This window comes from Pan paniscus, chromosome 5 (assembly GCF_029289425.2).
Source record: "Pan paniscus chromosome 5, NHGRI_mPanPan1-v2.0_pri, whole genome shotgun sequence".
NCBI lineage: Eukaryota > Metazoa > Chordata > Mammalia > Primates > Hominidae > Pan > Pan paniscus.
Window position 1 is genome coordinate 78,559,730 of NC_073254.2, and position 25,386 is coordinate 78,585,115.

At 35.0% G+C, this 25,386-nt stretch overlaps 2 protein-coding genes across 5 annotated transcripts in view; one reads left to right on the forward strand and one right to left on the reverse strand.

Annotated features, from left to right (window-relative positions):
• The window catches only part of PHF3 (PHD finger protein 3), a 78,455-nt gene extending 61,652 nt beyond the window's left edge, over positions 1–16,803 (forward strand). For all 4 annotated transcript variants that reach the window (XM_034962295.3, XM_034962297.3, XM_034962298.3 and 1 more), the window contains 10 exons: positions 1,019–1,163; positions 1,245–1,401; positions 3,148–3,264; positions 5,298–5,429; positions 6,326–6,461; positions 8,831–9,026; positions 9,535–9,682; positions 11,950–12,039; positions 13,975–14,170; positions 14,395–16,803. In XM_034962295.3, coding sequence (XP_034818186.1) covers positions 1,019–1,163; positions 1,245–1,401; positions 3,148–3,264; positions 5,298–5,429; positions 6,326–6,461; positions 8,831–9,026; positions 9,535–9,682; positions 11,950–12,039; positions 13,975–14,170; positions 14,395–16,517 — 3,440 coding nt within the window. In that variant the 3' untranslated portion in view covers positions 16,518–16,803. The remainder of the gene's footprint in view (positions 1–1,018; positions 1,164–1,244; positions 1,402–3,147; positions 3,265–5,297; positions 5,430–6,325; positions 6,462–8,830; positions 9,027–9,534; positions 9,683–11,949; positions 12,040–13,974; positions 14,171–14,394) is intronic.
• Positions 16,804–20,259: 3,456 nt separating this feature from the next.
• Positions 20,260–25,386, reverse strand: part of LOC100974207 (eyes shut homolog) — a 1,877,183-nt gene continuing 1,872,056 nt past the window's right edge. The window contains exon 42 of the mRNA XM_063605324.1: positions 20,260–24,579. Within this exon, the coding sequence (XP_063461394.1) occupies positions 23,378–24,579 (1,202 nt within the window). The 3' untranslated portion in view covers positions 20,260–23,377. The remainder of the gene's footprint in view (positions 24,580–25,386) is intronic.

The window sequence follows — 25,386 nt, forward strand, 5'->3', positions numbered from 1 at the left end:
GGGAAGGTTGTATGTGGTAGGGGGAAGAACTAATGTAGGTAGGTTGGATTCGGTAATGGGAAAATGATAGTTGACAGTTTTTCCATTTTTTTTCAGTGAAATATGAAGAGCAAATCAAAAAGATTGTAGTTGAGAAGGAGGTATTGTTGGTTTGAGATGAGAGGAGAAAAAGTATGAAATAGATACCTTAAAAAGTGGGAGAGCAAATTTATTAGGAAAAGTTAATAGGATTAGGGCAGAAGGTTGAGTTTACCTACTTAAAACTTGTGGTTATAAATTTAAAATGACATCTGTCAGTACCAGTGCTTATTTTTCTCCCTTGTCTTCAGCCGTTTGTTGCCTATTTGGGTGAAGGATAAAAGTTGGCTTTGAGCAGGGTTGTGGTTTTGTCAACACACATATTTAAAAGAGAGAGAATAAAGAGATTAAGTATACGAGGGGCTGGTAATGGTATTAGACTGTCTAATCTAAGTTTATAATGTATGAAAAGTGAATACATGAAGATGGTAAAAATCATAGATTTAAGAATTGTTGGCATGAGGAGATTCTAGAATAAATGTGCTGGTATAATAAGTCAGAGCAGTGGGATGTTTGACATTGAGATTTTGGAGATGCTTGGGAATTAGTAATGATAGAATAAAAATAATTTGAAAAGCTTAACATTCAAATTAGTAAAACCAGAAGAGATTCATCAATTTTGTGGTATTAGGTTATCTGCTCCTAATAAGTTCAGATCAAAATTTCTGAAAACTTTTTAAAAGTTAATTAATATATATTTGTGGAAAAATAACTAGCTCTAAAAGCCATTGTCTAAATTGAGGAAAGAGTAGGACCAGTTTTTAGTCACTATTCATTTTAATTAGGATTTCAGTGTCAGGAATATTTCAATATGGATTGTGGGTTCTGATCTTATTTCTAAATAGTGACTTTTAATCAGTTTTGTTTGTAAACTTATTCATTAAAAAGGAAAGATATTTTTAAAAGCAATGTAATGAGTTTGGATATTTATTCAAATTAGGTACTCATGAGAAGCAAGAGATGAAAAAGAAGAAAGTTGAAAAAGGAGTGCTTAATGTACATCCTGCTGCTTCTGCTTCCAAGCCTTCTGCAGATCAGATCAGGCAAAGTGTCAGACATTCTCTCAAAGACATTCTTATGAAGAGGTAACATATATTTTTATTATAGAAGTATCAATAATTATGCTTTATACATTTGAAAAATAATTGAATTGTTCTAATTTTAAGACTTACAGACTCAAATTTGAAGATACCAGAGGAAAAGGCAGCAAAAGTTGCCACAAAAATTGAGAAAGAGCTTTTCTCTTTTTTTCGGGACACAGATGCTAAATATAAGAACAAATATAGAAGTTTGATGTTTAATTTGAAAGATCCTAAAAACAATGTAAGTATGCTTTGTTCATATGTTTATGCTTCCAACTTTCCTGAGTACATAGGTATCTCAGATTGTAATACAGTAGATCTATAATTTATTAATTGGAGTGAGATTATAATTTCCTTTTGATGTAGAACATGTAATTTTAATAGTCTTTTTGCTACTGAATAATTCTGCATACTAATAGCATTAACCATTCAGTCTACTGAAATGCTAAACGTGTCTTAACCTGATTTATATTATTTTTTCTTTACTCTCCTTTATATAATACAATTTATTAAAAAATTCATTCATATGTATTCTTCAAAAACTTTTAAGCTAAAATTTATAACACTATTTTTTTCTTAAATATGAAAATAGAGCTATTTTGTACTTAAATCTGAAGATAGAGTAAAAATGCTTTTAAATTGTTTTTATCGAAATGTAATTTATTTTCTTAAGAAAATACATAACTTTAGTTCTAAAGATAGTCTTAAGTATAACTTTAGTTCCAAGTATTATAGCAGTAGAGTAAATGTTAATTAAACCCCTAATTTTTTCTTGGGATTTCATGTTTTGGACAGAGGAAATCTAAAGGCTGTGCATTTGTGTGCGTGTATGTGTCAGTGTTAGCTCTCAACACCAAAAGAAGGTCTCTGATAAGTACAATAAGCAAAAATCATGCCAGCAAACATTTTAAAGGTTCAGAACATGACTGATCTCTTGTGTATGACATTTACCTAGGTCCACCAGCAGTTTTTTACTATAGATTACTCTAGGTAACAGAATGTGATTAGATGCAACCTTTTTGCGTAAAAGGTTTTCACACAACTGATATAAATTTGTATAAGGATATTTGCTACAGTAGGTGATTTGAGGTATTTTCTTGAAGTACACTAACAGAGACTTAAAATTGTACATTCTGCCATCATGGTCCCGAGGATCAGATGCTTCTGGAATTACATAATCTGGAAGCTTTTCTTCAGCAATTAAATAAAGATTTATTTCCCTCAGGTTTTTTTCTCTTTTTTTTGGAGACAGAGTCTTGCCCTGTCACCCAGGTTGGAGTGCAATGGCGCCATCTCAGCTCACTGCAGCCTCCACTCCCGGGTTCAGATGATTGTCCTGCCTCAGCCTCCCGAGTAGCTGGGATTACAGGCACACGCCACCACGCCCAGCTAATTTTTGTATTTTTGCAGAGACGGGGTTTCACCATTTTGGCCAGGCTGGTCCCAAACTCCTGACCTTGTGATCCTCCTGACTTGCCCTTCCAAAGTGCTGGGATTACAGGCGTGAGCTGCGGCACCCGGCCTCCCTCAGGTTTCTTTCAGGTTTCTTCCTTGCAGGTGGTTTTTTGCTCTGCAGTTTCCTCCAAGCCTGTCAGGATTTAAATATGTAAAATCTTAAAACTATGAAGACCATTACATTGAGTAAAGCTCTTTGATGCAGTACCTCGCTATACTATAGATTGCTTATTGTTATGGTTAGATTGTGTCCCTGGGTAGACTTAATACAACTTTTGGGTAGGTATTGTAATGGTTCTACTGTACATGCTTCTCCATATATGTTGATTTTTATATGAAATGTGTGTTTTGCTGCCTTAAATTCCTAGAACACAAAGCTGTCATTTAATCTCTGTGTAGTAGGTAATATATAAATAATTAAGTATTTGTAAATCAGTCTTCAAAAATTGTATCTTTATTATAAATTTCTGTGTAGTAACCACTCTTTTAAATGTTTGTCTCCCCTTCTATTCCTATTTTAAAATCCTTCCAGATATTATTTAAAAAAGTACTGAAAGGAGAAGTAACTCCTGATCATCTTATCAGAATGAGTCCAGAAGAACTAGCTTCTAAAGAGTTAGCTGCTTGGAGACGAAGAGAAAACAGACATGTAAGATTATCTATAAATATGCGTTTGACTATCAAAATCTATGTTTTTCAGCCATTGGGTAAAAATTATACAGAGGTAAATTCAACACAGACTGCACAATAACACAGACTTTCTGTTACATGCTTCTTTTTTTTTTTGAGATGGAGTCTAGCTCATTCGCCAGGCTGGAGTGCAGCAGCATGATCTCAGCTCACTGCAACCTGGGTTCAAGTGATTCTCCTGCCTCAGCCTCCCAAGTAGCTGGGATTACAGGCACGTGCTGCCACGCCCAGCTAATTTTTGTATTTTTAGTAGAGGTGGGGTTTTACCTCTTAAACCAGGATGGTCTCGATCTCCTGACCTCATGATCCGCCCACCTCGGCCTCCCAAAGTGTGGGGATTACAGGCGTGAGCCACCTACATGCTTCTTTTAGTTACTTGTTCTCCATTCCTCTAGTTCTTAAATTCTGTTGGTTTCTCTGATCTTGTCAGGTTTTTTTCTCATTTTCTCCAGTTGCTAGGTTACAGAATTACCTTGTGTTTTATTATAGTTTGTAAATGAGAAGGATGGGAAAAGAATTAACATCTTTTCATAATTACATCTGTATTTTTCAGCAGCACAGTTTGAAGGTATTATGAATATTGGTAATTTGTAGAGCCAGATGAATTAAGTCAGAATAAAAATGTGTACAGGCTTATCTCTTATCCAAAGTTTCAAATGCCAAAAGCCCTGAAAAATAAAGTTATTTTCGCATAACTAATTTATTGATAAAGCTTAACCTGAATTGCCATGTATGAATGTTCATATTCACAGAAATATTGTATATTTAATTACGTGTCTCAGACCTAACTGGAATGTTATGTAATATAGAGTATGTGCACCATATTTCATGTTTAAATTTAAAAATTCTGAAACTCACAGATAGCAAGAATTTTTGTTTGGAGATTGTGAACTTAAAGGTATTTAAAGTACCTTTAAAAATTAAGTATGTTACTTAGAGCCATTGTGACAGTGAGATAGCCATGTTATCCAATTTTTGTATTACAATGGCATCAGAATGTTAGCCCCTTATTCTAGAAAATACTGGTTGTAGTTCATATTAACTCTACATGATTTATCTGATTCTTTTGTTCATAATATTTAGTTACATCTCAGGCACTAAACCTCCATATAGACCTATGCCAGATCTAGTTTGAAGCTCATCTAGAGGCCTTGATTTGACATATCATACTTCTTCATACATTCCTTTACCTTCACCGTATGTAATTTCTCCGCCTCTTATATTTTGAAAATAATATCACCTCCTCTTCCTTCCCTCCATATCCCAAATATGCACATGCCACTCTTCTGCTTTGAAACTGGCTGCGAGTATCATCTGTATCAGAAAATGCCAGCTTGTTCTTTCTTAAGGCCATGTACCTGATTTTTCTTTAAAGGATGATTTGTACTTAACAAAGGCAGTACCATCTATGCCTTCCTTACCTGTTCTATTCCTGGCTACCTTTATACCACTTCTTGTTATACTTGCTTAATTTTGATGTTTTGTTGCTAAGCTTGTTCAACCGAATTTTCAGGGTCACTAAGCAGGCTTAATTAGGAGACAACTAACAAAGGACTACCAGATCGGTCGTTTGAATAAACTACTATTGTGGGGGATGTTAGAACATTGAATTAGGAATTTAAGAGCAAAATAGTTCTTATTTCCCTGTGGCAGCTGCTAACAAGTACTAAATCAGCAAACAGATTTCAAATACAAATAGTATGTTTCACCACTTTGCAAATTACTTTGGACTTCATTTGCCTCCTGATATAAATGTACATGTGAACTTCTCATGGTTGAGGTATGGGGTCTAATTCTTATAACCGCAGTACTTAAAACTGTCTCTGGCATATAAAAGTACTCAGAATATGTTTGTTATATGAGACATTACCTTAAGATTAAAAGTCATCTGTGGTGATTCGTTTATTTTTAGGTAAGCTCTTATTATTTAAGGTGTACACTTGGAAATACATATTTTAAATTTAATATTTTTAAAAAAGTATTTTCTGTTAGACCATAGAAATGATTGAGAAAGAGCAGAGAGAAGTGGAACGACGGCCAATCACCAAAATAACTCATAAAGGTGAAATAGAAATTGAGAGTGATGCCCCAATGAAAGAACAGGAAGCAGCCATGGAGATTCAGGTAAGGATAGATATGCCATGTTTTATAGCTCAAAACATGAAGATTCAGAAAAGGTTTATTTGCCTAATGTTTTTAAAATAGAGAAAAGAATTTTAAAATATGCATCCATTTAAAAGTAGCCTATTTTATTGGTTTAGTGGTTTTTTGAGTGTTGAGTAATGTCTCTCAAATTGCATTATAGGTACCTGTTGAACAGTTATTACAGTGTAGATTCCTGGAGTGCTCTGACTTAGTGAATTTCTTTTTCTTTTTTGGTGGGATAGAGTCTTGCTTTGTTGCCCAGGCTGGAGTGCAGTGGAGCAATCTCGGCTCACTGCAACCTCCGCCTCCCAGGTTCCAGCGATGCTGCCACCTCAGCCTCCCAAGTAGTTGGGATTACAGGCATGCGCCAATACACCCAGCTAATTTTTGTATTTTTAGTAGAGATAGAGTTTCACCATGTTGGCCAGGCTGGTCTTAAACTCCTGACCTCAAGTGATCTGCCCACCTCGGCCTCCCAAAGTGTGGGGATCACAGGTGTGAGCCACCGTGCCTGGCCTGACTTAGTGAATTTTTTAGTAGGCTTAGAAATTTGTAAGTGCTTCTTAGGCAGACTGTCATTTGATAGGTGGCATAGCTTTTCTTATTTTCAAAAGTCAGTGAAGAAATAATTTGAAATCTTACTAGAAGCCTTGAAGAATGGGGAATGTTTAAATTTTTGCTCTTTTAAGTCACAGTTAAAAGCTAGCATTCATTTTCTTAAGAAATTGTAAAAAAAAAACAAAAAACAAAAATCAAAAACTTATCTATGGAACAACTGCATTTTAGAAAAATATAAATGGAAAATATAAATTGATTTTGATAATTGAGGCCAAATTTTATCAGCTAAAACTAATTTTTACTTTGACTTACGTTAGGAACCAGCTGCCAATAAGTCATTGGAGAAGCCAGAAGGATCTGAAAAACAAAAAGAGGAGGTTGACTCTATGTCTAAAGATACCACTAGTCAACACAGACAGCATCTTTTTGATCTCAACTGCAAAATCTGCATAGGTAATTGGAAGTTTTTCTTCCTAAAATTTTGCATTCATTATGAAAGAAGGATACTTAGATACTAGTATATGTAATTTAAGTAGGTTTTGTTTTCCCAATATTGGTGGTGAGGCACTCACTCACAGTCTTTAAGCTTTCGTGTGACTGGTTTTCTGGGTTGAGGTATAGTTTGATACTGTGGTATAGTCTACTGTCTAGACCTAATTATACTATATATGATTTGAACTTAAAAACTGTTCTTGCTGGAGTCAAATGACAAGAATTTAACCATTAGAATGAACATCAAACATTGTGGGCAGTTGTGATGATACTGTCATTTACTAAAGTAAAGGAGTAAAATAGCATTTATATTTTATTATATATAACATAAGACAAATCAGAAACTGAAATTACTTTTTTGTAAAAAAGCTTTTTATTTTTAAGAGCACTTTTAGGTTCATAGCAAAATTGGGAGGAAGTTACAGAGATTTCTCACGTACCTGCTGCCTCCCTACGTGCATAGTCTCCACTGTTAGCAACATCCCACACCAGAGTGGTGGAGTTACTACAGCTGACAAACCTACATTGAAAAATAATGACCCCAAATCCATAGTTTACATTGGCGTTCACTCTTAAGAGTTGTACCTTCTGTGGGTATGGACAAATGTGTAAAGACATGAATCTAGCATTATAGTATTATACAGAGTATTTTCACTGCCCTAAAAATCCTCTTTACTCTGTCTATTCATCCCTTCCCCCAACACCCCCACCAGCCCCTGGAAACCACTGATCTTTTCATTGTCTCTGTAGTTTTGCTTTTTTCAGAATATTGTGTAATTGGAATCATCTAGTATGTAACATTTTCAGATTGGCTACTTTCACTTAGTAATATGCATTTAAGCTTCCCCTATGTCTTTTCATGGCTGGATAACTCATTCCTTTGTAGCATTGAATAATATTCCATTGTCTGGATGTATAGTTTTTCCATTCACTTAATGTAGGAGATCTTGTTTTATTACAAGTTTTGGCAATTACGAATAAAACTAGTATAAACATCTGTATGCAGCTTTTTTGTGGATGTGTTTTCAGCTCCTTTGGGTAAATACCATGGAGCACAATTGCTGGATTGTATGGTAAGAGTATGTTTATCTTATAAGAAACCTCCAAACTATTTTTCACAGAGGCTGTGCCATTTTGCCTTCCTGCCAGCAACGAATGAGAGTTCATTTTGCCTTCCCGCCAGCAATGAATGAGAGTTCCTGTTGCTCTACATCTTTGCTAGCATTTGGTATTGTCAGTATTCTAGATTTTGGCCATTCTAATAGGTGTATAGTGGTATCTCTCTGTTGTTTTACTTTGCATTTTCCTGATGACATATGTGGAGCATCTTTTCATGCTTATATGCCACCTGTATAGCTTCTCTGGTGAGGTGTCTCTTCAGGCATGTATAGTCATGAGCTGTTGCTATATAATCCAAACCTGGATACAGATAATACAGATTTGTCTTAGTTCTTCATGTTACTTCTCGAGACTATTGGAATTTGGTGTGGTTTAGTTAAAAAAAATTGTCAGAGAATTAAGAAACCTGTTTTAGGTTCTAGTAATAATATTTTCATTTTAGCTTGTCTGAGTTGTTTAACATTCTCTTCTAATTTTTCACTTCACTAAGAGAGGAATTACTACTCTAGGGGTCCTCAACCCCCGGGCCACAAACCTGGACGGTCCATGGCCTATTAGGAACTGGGCCTCACAGCAGGAGGTGAGCGGTGGACGATACTGCCTGAGCTCCGCCTCCTGTCAGATGCAGTGGCGTTAGGTTCTCATAGGGGTGCAAACCCTATTGTGAACTGCACATGTGAAGGATCTAGGTTGCGTGCTCCTTATGAGAATCTAACTATTAATGCTTGATGATCTGAGGTGTAATGGTTTCATCCTGAAACCATCTCTCCCCTCATCCCACCGTCCATGGGAAAATTGTCTTCCATGAAATTGGTTGCTGGTGATAAAAAGGTTGGGGACTGCTAATCTTGTCCATATTTACTCATGATATGTTTTACATGTAGGAAATAATTATAAAGAGATTTTAAGGGGAAATTAACTTTATTACAGGTAGAACCATGCATGATTTGCTTTGAATTGCATTTCAGATAAGCTTAGGTCCCTGTATATAGAAGAGGGCTGGCAGTGGGGAGAACACTAGTGAATTTTCTGCTGATTCTTAAATGTGGTTGTGATATAACTAAATGATGACAGTTAGATATAACCCCAGGAAATGTATGGTTACTCAGCAGTTGAATCATAGAACCTGAATAACTTTAGAAAGTGAAAATGGGTTAAGTTATAAAAGTTGTAGTTAACAGTTGGTTTCATTTGATGTATTCTGGGCTTAGGTCGAATGGCACCACCTGTAGATGATCTTTCTCCAAAAAAAGTAAAAGTTGTTGTAGGAGTAGCTCGCAAACATTCAGACAATGAAGCAGAAAGTATAGCAGATGCATTGTCTTCAACCTCAAATATTTTGGCTTCTGAATTCTTTGAGGAGGAGAAACAGGAGTCTCCAAAGTCAACATTCTCTCCTGCTCCACGGTAATTTTCTCTGTTGTAAATTCTGTAATACTCATTATAGATCTTTGCCAGATTATACTTGCAAGTCTTCAAAAACAGAAAAGTGACATTTTGGGAACCTCTCATTTGAGAAAATAACTGTACTTTCCTGTACTTTGAGATAGATAAAACAAGACTTCGAAAATAAATATATTTGGAGTGTTTTCAGTGAGAGATTGGAGCATGTGGGGAAACAGCTTTAAAATTCTCTTTAATTATGCTGGTCCCAAAAGTCAGGGATAGATTATTAAAGACGAAATGTTTGCACTTTTCTCAATCTTAGTTCTCCTAAGCCAGCCAAGAGGGAAGATTTTGTAAAACATTACTATGTAAATATGAATGTAATTTTATAAAATGAAAGTGTGAACTCTTTGTCAATAGCCTCATATTTTGGCCTTCTTCACATGCTAAAATACGAGTAACTGATGACTAGGTAGGACATTGATTTATTCATCAGCTTGTCTTTAGGCTTTTTAATGTCATTTTCTAGTCCAGAGATGCCTGGAACTGTTGAAGTTGAGTCTACCTTTCTGGCTCGATTGAACTTCATCTGGAAAGGTTTTATCAACATGCCTTCTGTGGCAAAATTTGTTACCAAAGCCTATCCAGTATCTGGCTCCCCAGAATACCTGACAGAGGTACTGTGAACTTTTCTGCTTTTCTGTGCATGAATTGATAATGTGTGTTTCTGAAAGTAATTGACAGGGAAATAAGACAGTTAGTAATAGAAATATTTATTAACAATGATTTTTAAACAGTCCAAGTAATATAATTATGAATTAACAAATGGATCTTCAGAATTGTTAAATAAACTATTCTCTGAAAGTTTTAAACTCCTGTGTCCTGCACTTTTCCCAAGATGTACTGCCTCACTGTGTCAGATAATTCAAAATCAATGAGAGTCTACATGGATATCCAAGTTTTTCTTTGAATACACACTTAAATAAAAGATTTACATACTTTTGGTCTTTAATGTTAACACATTAAGAATTTTTTGTTGAACAGATCTTCTGATTTCCCCACTGCTTATGTTTCCCCATCTTCATGACTACTGTTCTTACCTGCCTATTTCTGTGAATGTGGTTTATGTAGACTGGGAGTTGAAGCATTACAGCTAGTTGAAAACCAGTGAGACTAGTGACTGTAGTTGCTGCAAGTGATACCCTTGGTTGGTTCTACACCTGAGGGAAATAGAAAGAAACTATTATGTGGTATTTATGGAAAATAAGCAGCAGTAACATTATAATATTGTGATAAATGAGACAGTGACATTTTTGAATTATTTTGAAGGAAATGTATTTTTATATGTGTATAGAAGGAAAATAAATCAGTACATATATACTGTATTTATGTTGAGATCATATTTTGCTATCTTGTTCATATCTGACCTTTTTCATTTATTCTCTGTCTGCTGATTTTAAAGAATTAAAAGATTGTAAAAAAATTCCTTTTATTATTTGAAAAAGCCTAAATCATTTGCCTGTCTTTTTTTTTTTTTTAAGGCTAACATAAACTTCACTTTTCTTTGGATTAGGCTGCAATTAGTTTAATTCAATGTAATACTGTTTATGTAATGTTGATCAGTTTATTTGGTTAGCAGTTGTGGGTTTGTTTTTGTTTTTGTTTTTGTTTTTGTTTTGAGACAGAGTCTGCCCTGTTGCCCTGGCTGGAGTGCAGTGGCGTGATCTTGGCTTGCTGCAACGTCTGCCTCCCGGGTTCAACCATTCTCCTGTCTCAGCCTCCCATGTAGCTGGGATTAACAGATGTGTGCTACCACACCTGGCTAATTTTTGTATTTTTAGTAGAAACGGGGCTTCACCATGTTAGCCAGGCTGGTTCTGAACTCCTGCCCTCAAGTGATCTGCTTGCCTCTGCCTCCCAGAATACTGGGATTACAGATGTGAGCCACCGGGCCCAGCCTAGCAGTGTGTTTTCGATTAATAAACAGACTAATCACTTTTATATACAGTTTGCTTGATATTTTAAAAATGTGAGCTTTATAAGAGAAAAATGAATTAGATCCATGATGTTCTTCTTGAGCAAATCTGTTTAGAAATTTATTATTTGGTCAGTCCATGGTGAAGATAATTCTTTAAACGGAGAGGTAAGCCCTTAACTACAAAATCCTTTTGATTTTAAACAAAATTATTATTTTCCCCTCCGAGACACAGTTTTTATGTGGTTGCTTTCCAGATTTTCACTTCCATTTTGTACTTGTTTTTAGTTTGGACTAAAATCCCAAATCAAATATTTTAAAGTAGTTAATAATTTAAATAAACTAAATTGAATTTAATATCAATTATGTTTTTATGATTTTCCTCAGTCTTCGTGGAAAAAATAGGAATGTACTGAATAAAGTTTTAAATATTCTTAATTGCTTTCATGTGTAGTCATCTGTTTTCAGAAAGATTATGCCTTTAAAAAAATAAACCTTGAATTATTACAATATTATTCTCCTTTGTGCAAAAATACACTCTGTAATTACATTTGGTAACCTTTGAAATTCAGCTGTTAATTATTAAGGAATTTTCCTGCCTACTGCTACCAGAAGGGGAGGTTACAATCTCTGCTAATATTCTGAAATGTGTTGTGTTCTTTCTGAATTGTTAATGTGGTATGCTTGCCATTGCTTCCCTTTCCCATCTTTCATAGTGAGATTGGGCATGAACTCAGACTCTTTCTTAGTAGCTGTATTTTACAACAGTCATTTGTAGTTGGCATTTCAAGTAAAACCTAATTGCTCTCTATATTATGTTTTCTGATACATTTTTCATAATCTCTTTATTTACTTGTTTTTATTACTGTTTCAAATTAGTCTTAGAATCAAATTTGTATGAATTACTAATGTCATAATAAAGATAATCTATATATATTGATCTCTCTTTTTTTTTTTTTTTAACCATAGGACCTACCAGATAGTATTCAAGTAGGTGGCAGGATATCACCTCAGACAGTTTGGGATTATGTGGAAAAAATAAAAGCATCAGGAACCAAGGTGAGGAAAACTTTTTTCACTATACCAGCATGGGAAAATGTTTAGAAAGTAAACAGTTTAGAATTCTTATGCAAGGGTGCAAAGTCTCCTGGGGAAAGGAGGCAATACACATTTTAAGTCTATGTAATATACCTCACAAAACTGAACAAAAGCCATTTGCTGAGGCTGTCAACAGTACAGCATTTTTTTTTTCCTCTCCTGGGATGCTCTCTTTGTGGCTTCTGTTAATGTTTTAGAAGAAATGTTTTAGAGTAAGTATTGAAATTCACCCTGGAATTTTGCCTTGCTTCTATTACAGACAAGTGTTTGAGTTAGGGCACAGCTAAGCTATTGCAAAAAAGAGAATCTAAAATATAGTGACTCAAAAAATATAGAAGTTGATTGGAGTGTTGTCCTCAGCAGTCAAACATACCAAATAGGAGTAAATGAGGAATACCTGTCTAGTTGTTTCAAAGGCAAATTGCAGTCATTAACTTCCATTGGAAAGAACCTAGTCACATAGCCATCCATACATAGCTGCTAGGGAGGCTGGGAAATGTAATCTTTATTGGATGGCCATGTGACCAGCTAAAAGTTAAGGGCTTCTTATTAGTAATAGGAGGAAAGGAGAAAAGATACTGTGAAATGGCTCTATCACAATAATATTTCTCCTTTTCCTTTTTCTCTCTACATTTTCTTTTCTTTTTTTAAACTTATAGAATATTACTACAGAGGAAAATTTAATCATTAGAAGAAATTGTTTTTCCCTCCACGGGATGTGATAGTACCTAGTATATTAACAGTCATTCGATAAATAAATCTTGAATGAATAAATGTTACTTTTTTGCCTCTTTTTCAGAAGTCTCTAGCTTTTCTTTGGAATGATCCAAAATGGATAATCTTAAGCTGAAAAGAATATTTTGTTCCAATATAGATTTTTAGAATTTAAATTGATACAGTGTTAAAATACAAATAAACTTTAAAGCACTAATAAAAATGAGAAGTATTACTCTTGGGCATTTTGAGAATCACTCTTGAATCCACACATATATTACTGCCCAACACTTTATAGTATGTTCCGATTTAACAGATTTAAACACTCTGTAATAGTTGTTACTAACATATGTATGGTGATTTTTACTCTAAAAGAGGGCAGTTTAGATGACACACAACACACATTTTATAAGAGATAGAGTCATATTTCAGCTCATTCACATGTTTTCCTTAGGAGCTTGCATCAGTTTTAGGCTTTGCAGCAAATCTGGCTCTCCCATTTCGGCCATATACCATCATGAAAAAAAACATTGTTGTTGAACACTACCAAATTAATAACAAATTAGGACTGTCTTTTCTATATGAAACAAAACCTAGAGGCAAGCAAGAAAATTCCTAAGCCAAATTACTTTACAAAATTTATGGTCTGTATGTATATAAGGTCTCTTCATCCAGCCCTTTTTATTTCTAAATTCAGTGCCTAGTAACTGGATTATTAGTAGATTTGTCTGTTTGTGTATATAAATGTATGGTAGGGTGGAAGTGTTGGGTGCTTTTAGTTCCCAGTGGGTCAAGAACATAGGCAGCCCTTTGTGGAGGTTACAGCATTGGAAATCAGGATTAGTGTAGATATTAGAAGACTTGGGTTTCAGTATCATCTCTGCCACTGACAAGTTGTATCTGTCACCTTCAAAAAAGTCATTAATCACCTTTGGACTCCATTTCTTATGTTTCCATAAGAAATGTAAGCCATCAGATAAATCCATCAATGGATCAGTAAAGATCTTTTCTTAAGAGTTACTTGCTTTTAATATTCTCTTCTGTATTTAAGTTGGTAAACCACGTTATTTGGTACCATCATTATGAAGTTCAATAGATTATTACTAATTGAGAAATAGTTTTAAAACCAAGCTACTCTTTAGCTTATTACCTTAAACAATTATTTGTTATTTTCTTGAACAGGAAATTTGTGTGGTTCGCTTCACACCAGTAACTGAAGAAGATCAAATTTCTTATACTTTGCTCTTTGCATACTTCAGTAGCAGAAAGCGCTATGGAGTAGCTGCTAACAACATGAAGCAGGTTAAAGATATGTACCTTATTCCTTTGGGTGCCACAGATAAAATTCCACACCCTCTTGTGCCTTTTGATGGACCTGGTAGGTATACGTTTTAATAATAGGATAAGAATGAAATAACATGGGAGGTGGGACCAGAGTGAAAAGACTGATTCTGCCTTCTTTCTCAGGATCCAGCCCTCTAGAGATGGCTTGACAGGGCCAGGCACCATTTAATATCCTGTAATAAGTTAGAGGCAGAATTTTACCTTTTTTTTGCAATGATTGAAAATGATGAATTAATTGATGTTTTTGGTTTTATACAGGGCTTGAACTGCATAGACCTAATCTATTGTTGGGCTTAATTATTCGTCAGAAACTGAAGCGACAGCACAGTGCCTGTGCTAGTACTAGTCATATAGCTGAGACTCCTGAAAGTGCACCACCAATAGCATTGCCACCTGATAAAAAAAGTAAAATAGAAGTTTCTACAGAAGAAGCACCAGAGGAAGAAAATGACTTTTTTAATTCTTTTACAACTGTATTACACAAGCAGAGAAATAAACCTCAGCAGAATCTTCAGGAAGACCTTCCAACAGCAGTTGAACCTTTAATGGAAGTCACCAAACAGGAGCCACCAAAACCTTTAAGATTTCTTCCTGGCGTGTTGATTGGCTGGGAGAATCAACCTACTACTCTGGAATTAGCAAATAAACCTCTTCCTGTGGATGATATACTTCAAAGCCTTTTGGGCACCACTGGTCAAGTATATGACCAGGCCCAGTCAGTGATGGAACAAAACACTGTTAAAGAAATTCCATTTTTAAATGAGCAGACCAACTCAAAAATAGAGAAAACAGATAATGTGGAAGTAACTGATGGTGAAAACAAGGAGATAAAAGATAAAGTAGATAATCTTTCAGAATCTACAGATAAGTCAGCAGAAATAGAAACATCAGTAGTAGGGTCCTCTTCCATTTCTGCAGGGCCTTTGACGAGTCTTAGTCTCAGAGGTAAGCCACCAGATGTTTCTACAGAAGCATTTTTAACAAATTTATCAATTCAGTCAAAACAAGAGGAAACTGTGGAGAGTAAAGAGAAAACATTAAAAAGACAGCTTCAGGAAGATCAAGAGAATAATTTGCAAGATAACCAGACTTCAAATAGTTCTCCATGCAGATCTAATGTAGGAAAAGGAAACATAGATGGTAATGTGAGCTGTAGTGAAAACCTTGTTGCTAATACAGCGAGGTCTCCACAGTTTATCAACCTGAAAAGGGATCCTAGGCAAGCAGCAGGACGAAGTCAGCCTGTAACTACTTCAGAAAGCAAAGATGGAGATAGTTGCCGGAATGGAGAAAAACACATGCTGCCTGGCCTGTCACACAACAAGGAGCACTTAACAGAACAAATCAATGTAGAGGAAAAGTTGTGTTCTGTAGAGAAAAACTCGTGTGTTCAGCAGAGTGACAATTTAAAAGTTGCACAAAACTCACCATCAGTAGAAAACATACAGACTTCTCAAGCAGAACAAGCAAAACCCTTACAGGAGGATATTTTAATGCAAAATATTGAAACTGTGCACCCATTTCGAAGAGGATCAGCAGTAGCGACATCTCATTTTGAAGTTGGAAACACATGTCCATCAGAATTTCCTTCTAAAAGCATCACCTTTACTTCCAGAAGCACCAGCCCCAGAACAAGTACAAACTTTTCACCCATGAGGCCACAGCAGCCCAACCTTCAGCATCTCAAGTCTAGCCCACCTGGATTTCCATTTCCAGGGCCTCCTAATTTTCCCCCACAAAGCATGTTTGGATTTCCACCACATTTGCCACCTCCATTACTTCCCCCTCCAGGCTTTGGCTTTGCTCAAAATCCCATGGTTCCCTGGCCACCTGTTGTTCATCTCCCAGGTCAGCCACAGCGTATGATGGGTCCTCTCTCACAGGCATCAAGGTACATAGGCCCGCAGAACTTTTACCAGGTTAAAGACATTCGGAGGCCAGAAAGGCGCCATAGTGACCCTTGGGGTAGGCAAGACCAACAGCAACTGGATAGGCCATTTAATAGGGGTAAAGGGGACCGCCAGAGATTTTATAGTGATTCACACCATTTGAAAAGAGAGCGACATGAAAAGGAATGGGAGCAAGAATCTGAAAGGCATAGACGCAGAGACAGAAGCCAAGACAAGGACAGAGACAGAAAAAGCAGGGAGGAAGGGCACAAAGATAAAGAGAGGGCACGGTTATCACATGGTGATCGAGGAACAGATGGAAAAGCAAGCAGAGATAGTAGGAATGTAGACAAGAAGCCAGATAAACCTAAAAGTGAAGACTATGAGAAGGACAAAGAACGAGAGAAAAGTAAACATAGAGAAGGAGAAAAGGACAGGGATAGGTACCACAAAGATAGGGACCACACTGACAGAACTAAAAGCAAAAGGTAAAATTTGCAGGCTGCTTCAGGATTACATTTAAATAACTTAAAATGTTGTATCTTGTAAACGAAAGATTGCCTGCTAGGATTGTGCCATCTTTAAAATTTTTACTATTGGTCATTTGCAGAACAGTAAATTCTGTGTGTTGGTGCAGAGTGCTCTGTACCAGTGCTCATCATCCCTTCTTCATACCAACGGTCCCTAGTTATAGGAATTTAATATTTTTTAAAGTTTTACATTGCTGTATATTCAAAGATTTGTTTTATTAATATGCAATAAAGGCTTAGAAATTTTAGTTTTATTCCTTAATTGGTAAATATGGTTTAACTATGGAATATATTTACTTCCTCTAGTGAATGTCCTTTATATAATGACTAATTTGGGAGTAATGTGTGCTCTGTAAGTTTGTTTTAAATTGCACTGTTTTTAAAGAAACTGTAGAGGAGCAACAAAAATCCAAGCAACTTCATAATCAGATTATGCTAATCATTTAGTTGAGCAGTTTTTGACCAAGAATCAGAAGCCCAAGGGGTACATTTATTGCTTTAATCTGCACTCATTGAAGTCATTTATTACCATATACTACAGCTTTGTGGTAGGCCATTATTTTCATTTTCATTTTTGGCTCTTCAGAAACTTGAATACTTAAGCTTGTACATGATCTTGTGTTTTGCTATCCTTTTTACTGTAAAATGTAAATATTTTAAGGGATATTTTGATTCTAAATATGATAAAATAATTTCTCACCTATTTTGTGTGTGTGACTTGAAATTCAGTAGTAAAAGAATTTCTTCTTTAAAGCTTTAATTACCTTCAGACATTGATTTTTTGTTACTCAGCCAAGAACATATAGAAATAGCTATCTATGTCAGGCATTAGATGAGGGGAAAACAATTTTTTAAAATCTTAAATTGTAGGCTGAGATGAATTGTGTAGTTCTAAAGAGGCTAGAATTTAGAACTGCCTGTGAAACACTGTGCAGCTATGCCCACTTTATAGGTAAGTTTCTGAAAACTTTTACACCATCGCAATTTGGTACTCTGACTCACTAATCATTAAAATTAAAGACCGCAGAACTTGAAGAGAAATATGTTTTGAATCTTTTTATAAAATGTGCGATTTAGCCTAATTCGTAAAGTAACTGTACAGTTTCATATGCCAGTTTTACTTGAAAAAAAATATGAAAACTATTGTTAATTCAAATCTAAATTTATTTAAACCCTAAAACACATGGTTTTGATGGCTGTAATTTAAAGTAAGAGCTATCAAATGATGCTGACAAAAAAAAAAACCTTCCAAAATACAAAAGAAAGAGAACTCTATTATTTACTTACCTGTATTAATGAAGAAAAATATAAATAATTCCACAAAATTGATTGTTTTCCTAAAGAGCTTAAAGATTAGAGTTAAAAATTGGTTTTGAAACAGAATTATCCTTGTTATTTTTGCTGGAGAGAAGGGAGGAAATTCAGAACCAAACATTCTATCTAATTTGCAATGACTTGCAGTACATTTTTCCCTATCCTTATCCTCTGAAACTTACTATCATAAGATTCTAAAACAGAGAACTTGTGTTTAAATAAAGCCCGTTTAACTTTGGTCCACTTTTCTTTTGGAAATTAACTTGTTAGAAAACAAAGTTAGTTCCCAAACAAAACAAAATCTAAGTTATAATTTGCACCATTACAAAGAAATTGCTGTCAGGGTTTTACACATTTTAAAAACATTTCAATTTCAAATGTGTATATCGTCAATAAATCTACCTTTACTGATATATCTGGTTGAGGGAATATCAGACTCCAGATTTCTTTTGCAAGATGAAAGTAAAAACGAATGGGTTAATGAATGAAAACAAGCTGTTAGGTCAGTTTTTGATCACCTCTTCGCTAATAGTTTTTTCTACATATCAAATTCTTTAATCAGTTCTGATCGAATCTTGATACATGTTTTTAAAATAGGCAAGGCCCATATAGCTTTCTATTAGGGATGAGCATCTCCAGGGGTTAGAGGCAGATCTTGTAACCGCTGATTGACTGAAACATTTTATGGAGAATAGGGAAGGTATGGTCATATTAGCTATTTGAGGTTTTCCTTTTGAGGAAAAAAAGGGAAAATGAGCAGATTTTTCAATGAGTAGTAGATCCAAAGCCATTCTCAGTCCCAGGTACAACCAGCCTTACACAAACTAGTGAATTACATGAATTTCATCTTTCAGTTTCTCCTGTTTTAAGAAAAACCTCTTTAAAAAAAGTTTTATACTTAAAAAAGCTTAGAATCATCTTAAGACAGTGAATGCATACCTCTATTAGGTAAAAGTACCAGGGCATCTCAGTACCTGTAAAGTTCACCCCATGTAATCTTTGTGGCAATCAGAAAGCCTCCTTGAGCCCTCTGTAAGGCATCCCTGGTTTTGAGCACTTAGTATAAACATTGGTCAACTCAAAGGTGAAGGCTTAGAGCTGAGGAAACTGGAACTTAGAGAAGTTGGGAAACTTGGCCAGGTTACCCTGCTGTTGTCAGAGCAGGAATCCTAGCTCAGTTCTTTTCTCTAAAGTCCATGTGCTTAGCAATTGTGCTCTGAGAATTGAGAATGAGAAAAAGAAGCAAAAGCCTGATGATCATATATATCTTTCATAGCCCTCTTTCTTTGCGTTCCACTGAACTGTCTGAAACCCTTCACTGAGCAACCCAACTGTTCAATGTGAGTCAGAAGACATAACCAAAAACCTGTAAGTTCTTTTGTACGGATTTGCAAAATTTATATTAGTCACAAATCCTAATTCTCTATTCCTGTTTTCTATTGCTGTTGTGAATTACTACAAGTGTAGTGGCTTAAAACCACACAAATTTATGATCTTACGGTTCTGTGGATCAGAAGTCTATGCAGATCTCACTGGGTAAGATCAAGGTGTCAGCAAGATGCATTCATTTTCTGGAGACTTTCAGGGAGATTCCTTTTTTTTTTTTTGCGCCTTGGTTTCTAGCTTCTAGAGGGCACCCAATTTCCTTGGCTCATGATCCCTTCCTCCATATTTGAAGCCAGCAGTGTGGGACCCAGTCTTTCTCTAGTATCTCTGACCTTCCCTTCTGATTCCCTCTTCTACTACAAAGGACCCTTGTGATTACATTGACCCCACCCAGATAATCCAGGGTAATGTTCCTATTTTCAGGTCAGCTGATGAGCAACTTAAATTCCATCTGTGACCTTAATTCCCTATTCCTATGTAACCTATTTACAGGTGTTCCAAAGATTGGGGTGTAGACATCTTTTGGGGGGTTATCATCTACCACAGCCCTTGACTTACTAATTGTAGTTTATTGTGGGTGAATTAATCTGAAATCTTTATAGAATAGCTAAGGCTATAGTAAATACATGTGAAAAATTTAAGAACAATAACACCAGCAATAGAGAAGAAAATGGAGTGAAAAGTGAAGCCACTCCATGTTAACGTGTGTGTTAACATAAAACTACCCGTTAACAGGTAACTTTACTCTGTTGTTCCTAAGTTTTTAATAGTAGCTGTGTTTTTAAAGTTTATGAACCAAACTTAAATGCATTATGAGAGCTTGATAATGAACCAGATCTTAGTAAAACAGTATTTTAACATTTGGATATACTAGTTGTACTATGCTTATCTCAGATCCCTGTAACACTGGTCAGGCTACAACTTACTAATGACTACAAAGAACTATATACACAATCAGGTTTATTTCTGTCTCTTAAAGCAAATTGCAAATAAAATTGGTTACTGCTTTTTAAAAGGTGCCAAACACCCTAATTCTTTGATTTCTGTTTCACAAAGAATTATAGTAATATGTAGAGCAAAAAAGTAGTGAGTTGAAAACAGATCAGTAGCAAGAAGTCCTTTGAAAACTTGAGTTCACCATGTCAAGTTTCATCTTATAGATAGATGCAGAGCAGAGTCATTGAGGGAAATAGCCTAAGCACTCAAAGGGCAGTGAATCCAATATAACTAAATATCCCCAAAATACTTTTTCTATGAAATAATTCAGTGTGTGCATGTCCATGTGTGTATATATACGTATATGTTAGCCCAAGCTGTCTTTTAAAACTCCATATTTTAAGATAATTTTGTCCTCAAAGTAATGATTTTTTTCAGGAACTTATTATTTATAAGGAGACCAAAAAGGTAAATATTACTGCACCTTATTTTTAAAAAATGTTCCGTTTACATTCAACACTTTGAGAAACCTCATACATTTATAGTAAAATCTTAAAGGTCTTTCTGTAGCAATCATTTTTATTTCGTACTGGAAAAGCATTTCACATAGGAAATCGTCAACACCATCATCAGGATAGCAAAAATAGGAAGCAGGAATAGTGTTGATTTGTTACATGAACTTTGCAGGATTTTAAGGTGAAAAATATATTTTCAAGTCATTTTGATTTATAGGAGAAAAGGCAGCAGTTTTCAGTTCTTAAATATTGTCTGCCTATTCTGCAAGCACAATTTTCTGCGTTTGGAATTCAATGATGAGCAAAATGGGAAAGTTCCAATCTTGTGGAGATTACAGGTAGAAAAGTTATAAAATCTGAACGTAAAATTGCAACTGTGAAAAGCTTTAAGGCAGCAATTCTCAAACTTTTGTTTTCAAGACCCCTTACACTTAAAAATTGAGAATGTCAAAGCTTTTGTTTATATGGCTTATATCATTATTTAGCATACTGGAAAATCAAATGATAAACGTTAAAAATATTTGTTAATGATAATCTCATCTGTTAATGTAACATTTATAAGTTAACTTCCAAACTAATTTAGTAAGAAGAGTGTCATTGTCTTGATTTTTGCATATTTCCAATTTCTGACTTAGGGCTGGATTCTCTTACCTGCCCTGCATTCAGTGTTTTGTAGTATGTCATTTTATTTGAAATATATGAAGAAAATCTGGCTATATGTGCATTTGTTTTTGGGAAAGGGAGGACTCTGGATTCCTTGAAAAGATCGCAGGGGTTCTTGGACCATAGTTTGGGAAGTGCTATTTTAAAGAAAAGGCACACTTTATTATGAGAGAACACATGGCCGAATATGATGGGAGTGTGGTTCAGGCAGTTTCTTCTTTTGTAAGCTTTCATAAAACAGCCTTCTTTTTATACATAAAGTATGTTTTCTGAAAGGTTAGATTTGATTACCAGCTGCCAAAAGGAATTTCTTTAGAGCGTTTATCCTTATGTTCTGAGTATCTCCAAAGTTAAATGCAATAGTATGGATCAATACCAGTTTAGGTCACAGTTTTTCAGCAAAATTTGATGGAGTTGTTTTAAGTGGTTTCCGTTAAAAAAACCTTTGAATCAATGTGTAAACATTCTGCAATTCTACGTTATATTCTGCCCTCACACTTCCTAGTATTAATATGAACTGTATGTCTGGAAACATTTGTGCCCTGTCAAATGGTGTTGACATTCTTAACTCTGGTCCTAGGTCCTTTTAGGAATGTCTGTAGCCTTTTGATTGGAATGGAGTGGCTAAAATAAGACAAAAATCTCTAATAGTTTTTGAATGATAAATTACTACCTCGTTACTTTGTATAGACTGGAATCTGCACAGAAGTTAAATGTGTATTCATCAGCTCTTATTTTTTGTAAATCTTTTCTCTAATTACTTGATGATTAATTTCATATTTTTCCTTTTGAACATTACATACTGCTTATTACTAAGATTTTTTTCTCCAGATGACCTATTCTACCTGTTAGTTCACCGAGTCAGTCATATGTTGCTGGTTGCCAAGTGGCAAAATTATCACAGATAATCAAACTCAGAAAATGTCAGGTAACAACAGCAGTAACTGCTTTCCAACCTGCAGTGGTGGACTGGGAGTGGGAAGTGAAAGTTCTGTTCACAATTATATCAGTAACTGTTTTGGGAAAAAAAATATTTTTTCAAGTTATGCTATCAACAGTACTAAATTGTTAGGATAGTAATTTTCCATGGCATTGTTTAGAACCTATTTTATGCCCAATTTTGAGATCTGTATAGACTTGAAAGCAGTTAAACACAAATTAAGGTTAATTTTTTAATTTGATCAGTTAATATGAGTACATGGTTTTAAAAAGTCAAATAGTTCTACAAGGTTCATAAGCAAAAAGAAACAGGCTTCTGCACTACTCTTCTCTCCAGAGGCAACCATTTTTAATTCTTTTAGATATTTAGGATATTTGCCTTCATGTTTGTGATATGCATATGCTATGTTTTAAGTTGCACATATTGTAATATCTATTGATGTCTTACTATAAAAGATAAGGATTTAGCTCTTACCAGCCTGTTCTCCTCTCCTCTCACCTTCTCTTTCTACATTCATGCAATAATTTTTGGTTTAAATCTATGTTCAAGTTTTACATTGTTGAATCATATAAATAAGTTGTAGCTAAGCCATGTAATACAATATGGTTACATTGCTTTGTATAATTTTTATTTTTCCTTTGATTAATAACTTGATTTTTTTCTTATTTGTACCTATCCCTAATTCATTCCCAACTGAATTTTAAACATTTTAAAGTTCAGCTTACACATTGATTTTTAAAATTGTGTTTACACATTGATTTTAAAATGTAAGCATTAGGGATAGGTAAAAAGTGAATAAGCAAAGTGAATAAGCACATTCTGTGAATAAGCACTGAATGAACTAATGGAGTTAAAACATGAATCAAAATATATACAGATAAATTAGATGTAGGAAAAACAATCAGAACTTTCAGTGACATTTTACAATCTTATCAAAAAGATATGTTAGCATTTAGACTATTTCAGGTAATAGTAAACAGTTGATTCCCCGTGAGCAATGTATCAAAGAAATAACTACCAAAATAACTGCATTTATGTATAGTGTGTACTAAAATCTCTAATGTTAACTTATGTAACCTCATTTTGTTCATCTCCATCATAAACATTGTATCCTTCTAATTTAATTAGTTCAATGTTTTTTGGTTCCTGAAAAAATACAACATCTTTAATTTTGCCAACAAAATTGGTTTTAAAAATCTCTTGAGTAACGATATTTACCTTTCTACCATATTCAAAGCCCCCTAGATAACAAATGCCATCATAGTTTAGAGCCACAAAGTTTTTATGTGGATCAATATCCTCGGAAAGAATTAGACTGTTATTTATGTAGGCCTTGATAAGAGTCTGATTTTGAATTACAACTACATGGTGCCATTTATTACAACAGAATGTGCCATTGTTATAGCTCATAGGCACAGAGATTCTTTCTCCCAAGTTAACTGCTATTTTCAAGGTCTGATTATGGAGACCAATTGCCAGAAAATCATTTTCTTCATTTTGAGCTATTCCCATCCATACAATTAGACCTTCTGTTTTAGTGGTACTGAAATTTAAGGATATAGTAGTGAACTGGAGGTTTCTCATTCTATAATTTGGATCAATGTATTTAATGTAAGAATTACCCATAAATTTTGCAGTTGAAAATGAAGTTTTGTTTTCACAATACCTTCCCACCCAACCCAAAGTACACAGGCAACTGTAAGAAAATGATTGGTCAGGTATACATAAAGATTGGTGGAGGCAAAGATTATTCAAACAGGACACAGACTGGTTACATGTATTTCCAGCCCAATCTGGCAAACATCTGCAAGAAAAAGTTGTGCCATTTACTGTACATTCACCTCCATTTCTGCATGTGTTGTACCCACAGGCTGTCCCATCACAGTCACCTACATTTGAGCCACCTTTTGCTCCAAATTCAGTTAATTGTAATTCTTGATTATTTATGATAACTTGTCGGATACAGCCTTGAAAACCTACAGGTTCATTTTCTATTGCCATGGGATTTACAAGACTTAAAGAAGATACTCCTCCAATATAGAAGTCTGTATTTGTGTCCAGAGAACTCATTTTAGTGGAGGCTTTTTCTGTTACATTTATCCCATCTAGATCCAGGTAGCCTTCTGCACCAACTCTTCCTGCTTTTATTATATGCCAAGTACTTCCGTTTATAGTTACTTTTTGGAGAGTTTCTAGAATGATAGTTCTGTCGCCAAGGTTGTAGCGAAGTTGAACGGAACTATTTACTAAAGAGATGCATAAAAAATCACCTGCAAGAAAGCAAACAGTAAGTTTGATTAGCAACAGTAAAAGTTTCCATTGAAAACTTTTGCTGTTTCTGGCCAAGTTGGGTAAGTTTTAGTTATGGGGAAAAAAGTAACATATCTTGAGGAAAATTGTGTTAGTTTTGTTTCCACTCACAGAGCAAAATGCATATATCCTGTATTCTTTCATTTTGTTCAGCAATTGGCTACATAAATTTTCTCTAGTTGTGGACAGTTCTCATTGAATGAATATATTGTGGTAGTAAGTTAAAGTGAGGTTTTTCTTCAAATGAAAGCCTGTTCCTTATGATACCATTTAATGGCATTCACTATTGTCAGGCTAGGTACCTATAAATTCTCTGCACATTCCTGGCTCCTTTCCTGTCTCTCCAACCTTACCTGGAATGTTCTCTTCCCCCATCCTTACACTCTCTTTACTTCAACAACACTGACTTTGTTAATTAAGGATTTCATTCGCCTGTTTTCTAGGAACACTCCGCCACCCCATTCCACCTCAACTAGATAACTCCTACCTGTCCTTCAGGTTTCAGATCAAGTGTCACTTCCTCAGAGAAGTTTTCCTTGATTTCCCAGAGTTGGTCAGGAATTTTTTTCTGTCAGTGCCTTAATATCACTAGGTTTCCCTCCATTACAGTATATCTCATTTTATAATTATATAGTCGTGTGAAGAAATTGGAACAAATACCATCCAGCATCTGAAGTTGCAATGAGGCATTCAGAAGAAAAGTAAAGGCAATTCTGCAAGCTTGGAAAAAGAATGTTCTTCACTGTAAGATTGCTTGAAGAGGATAG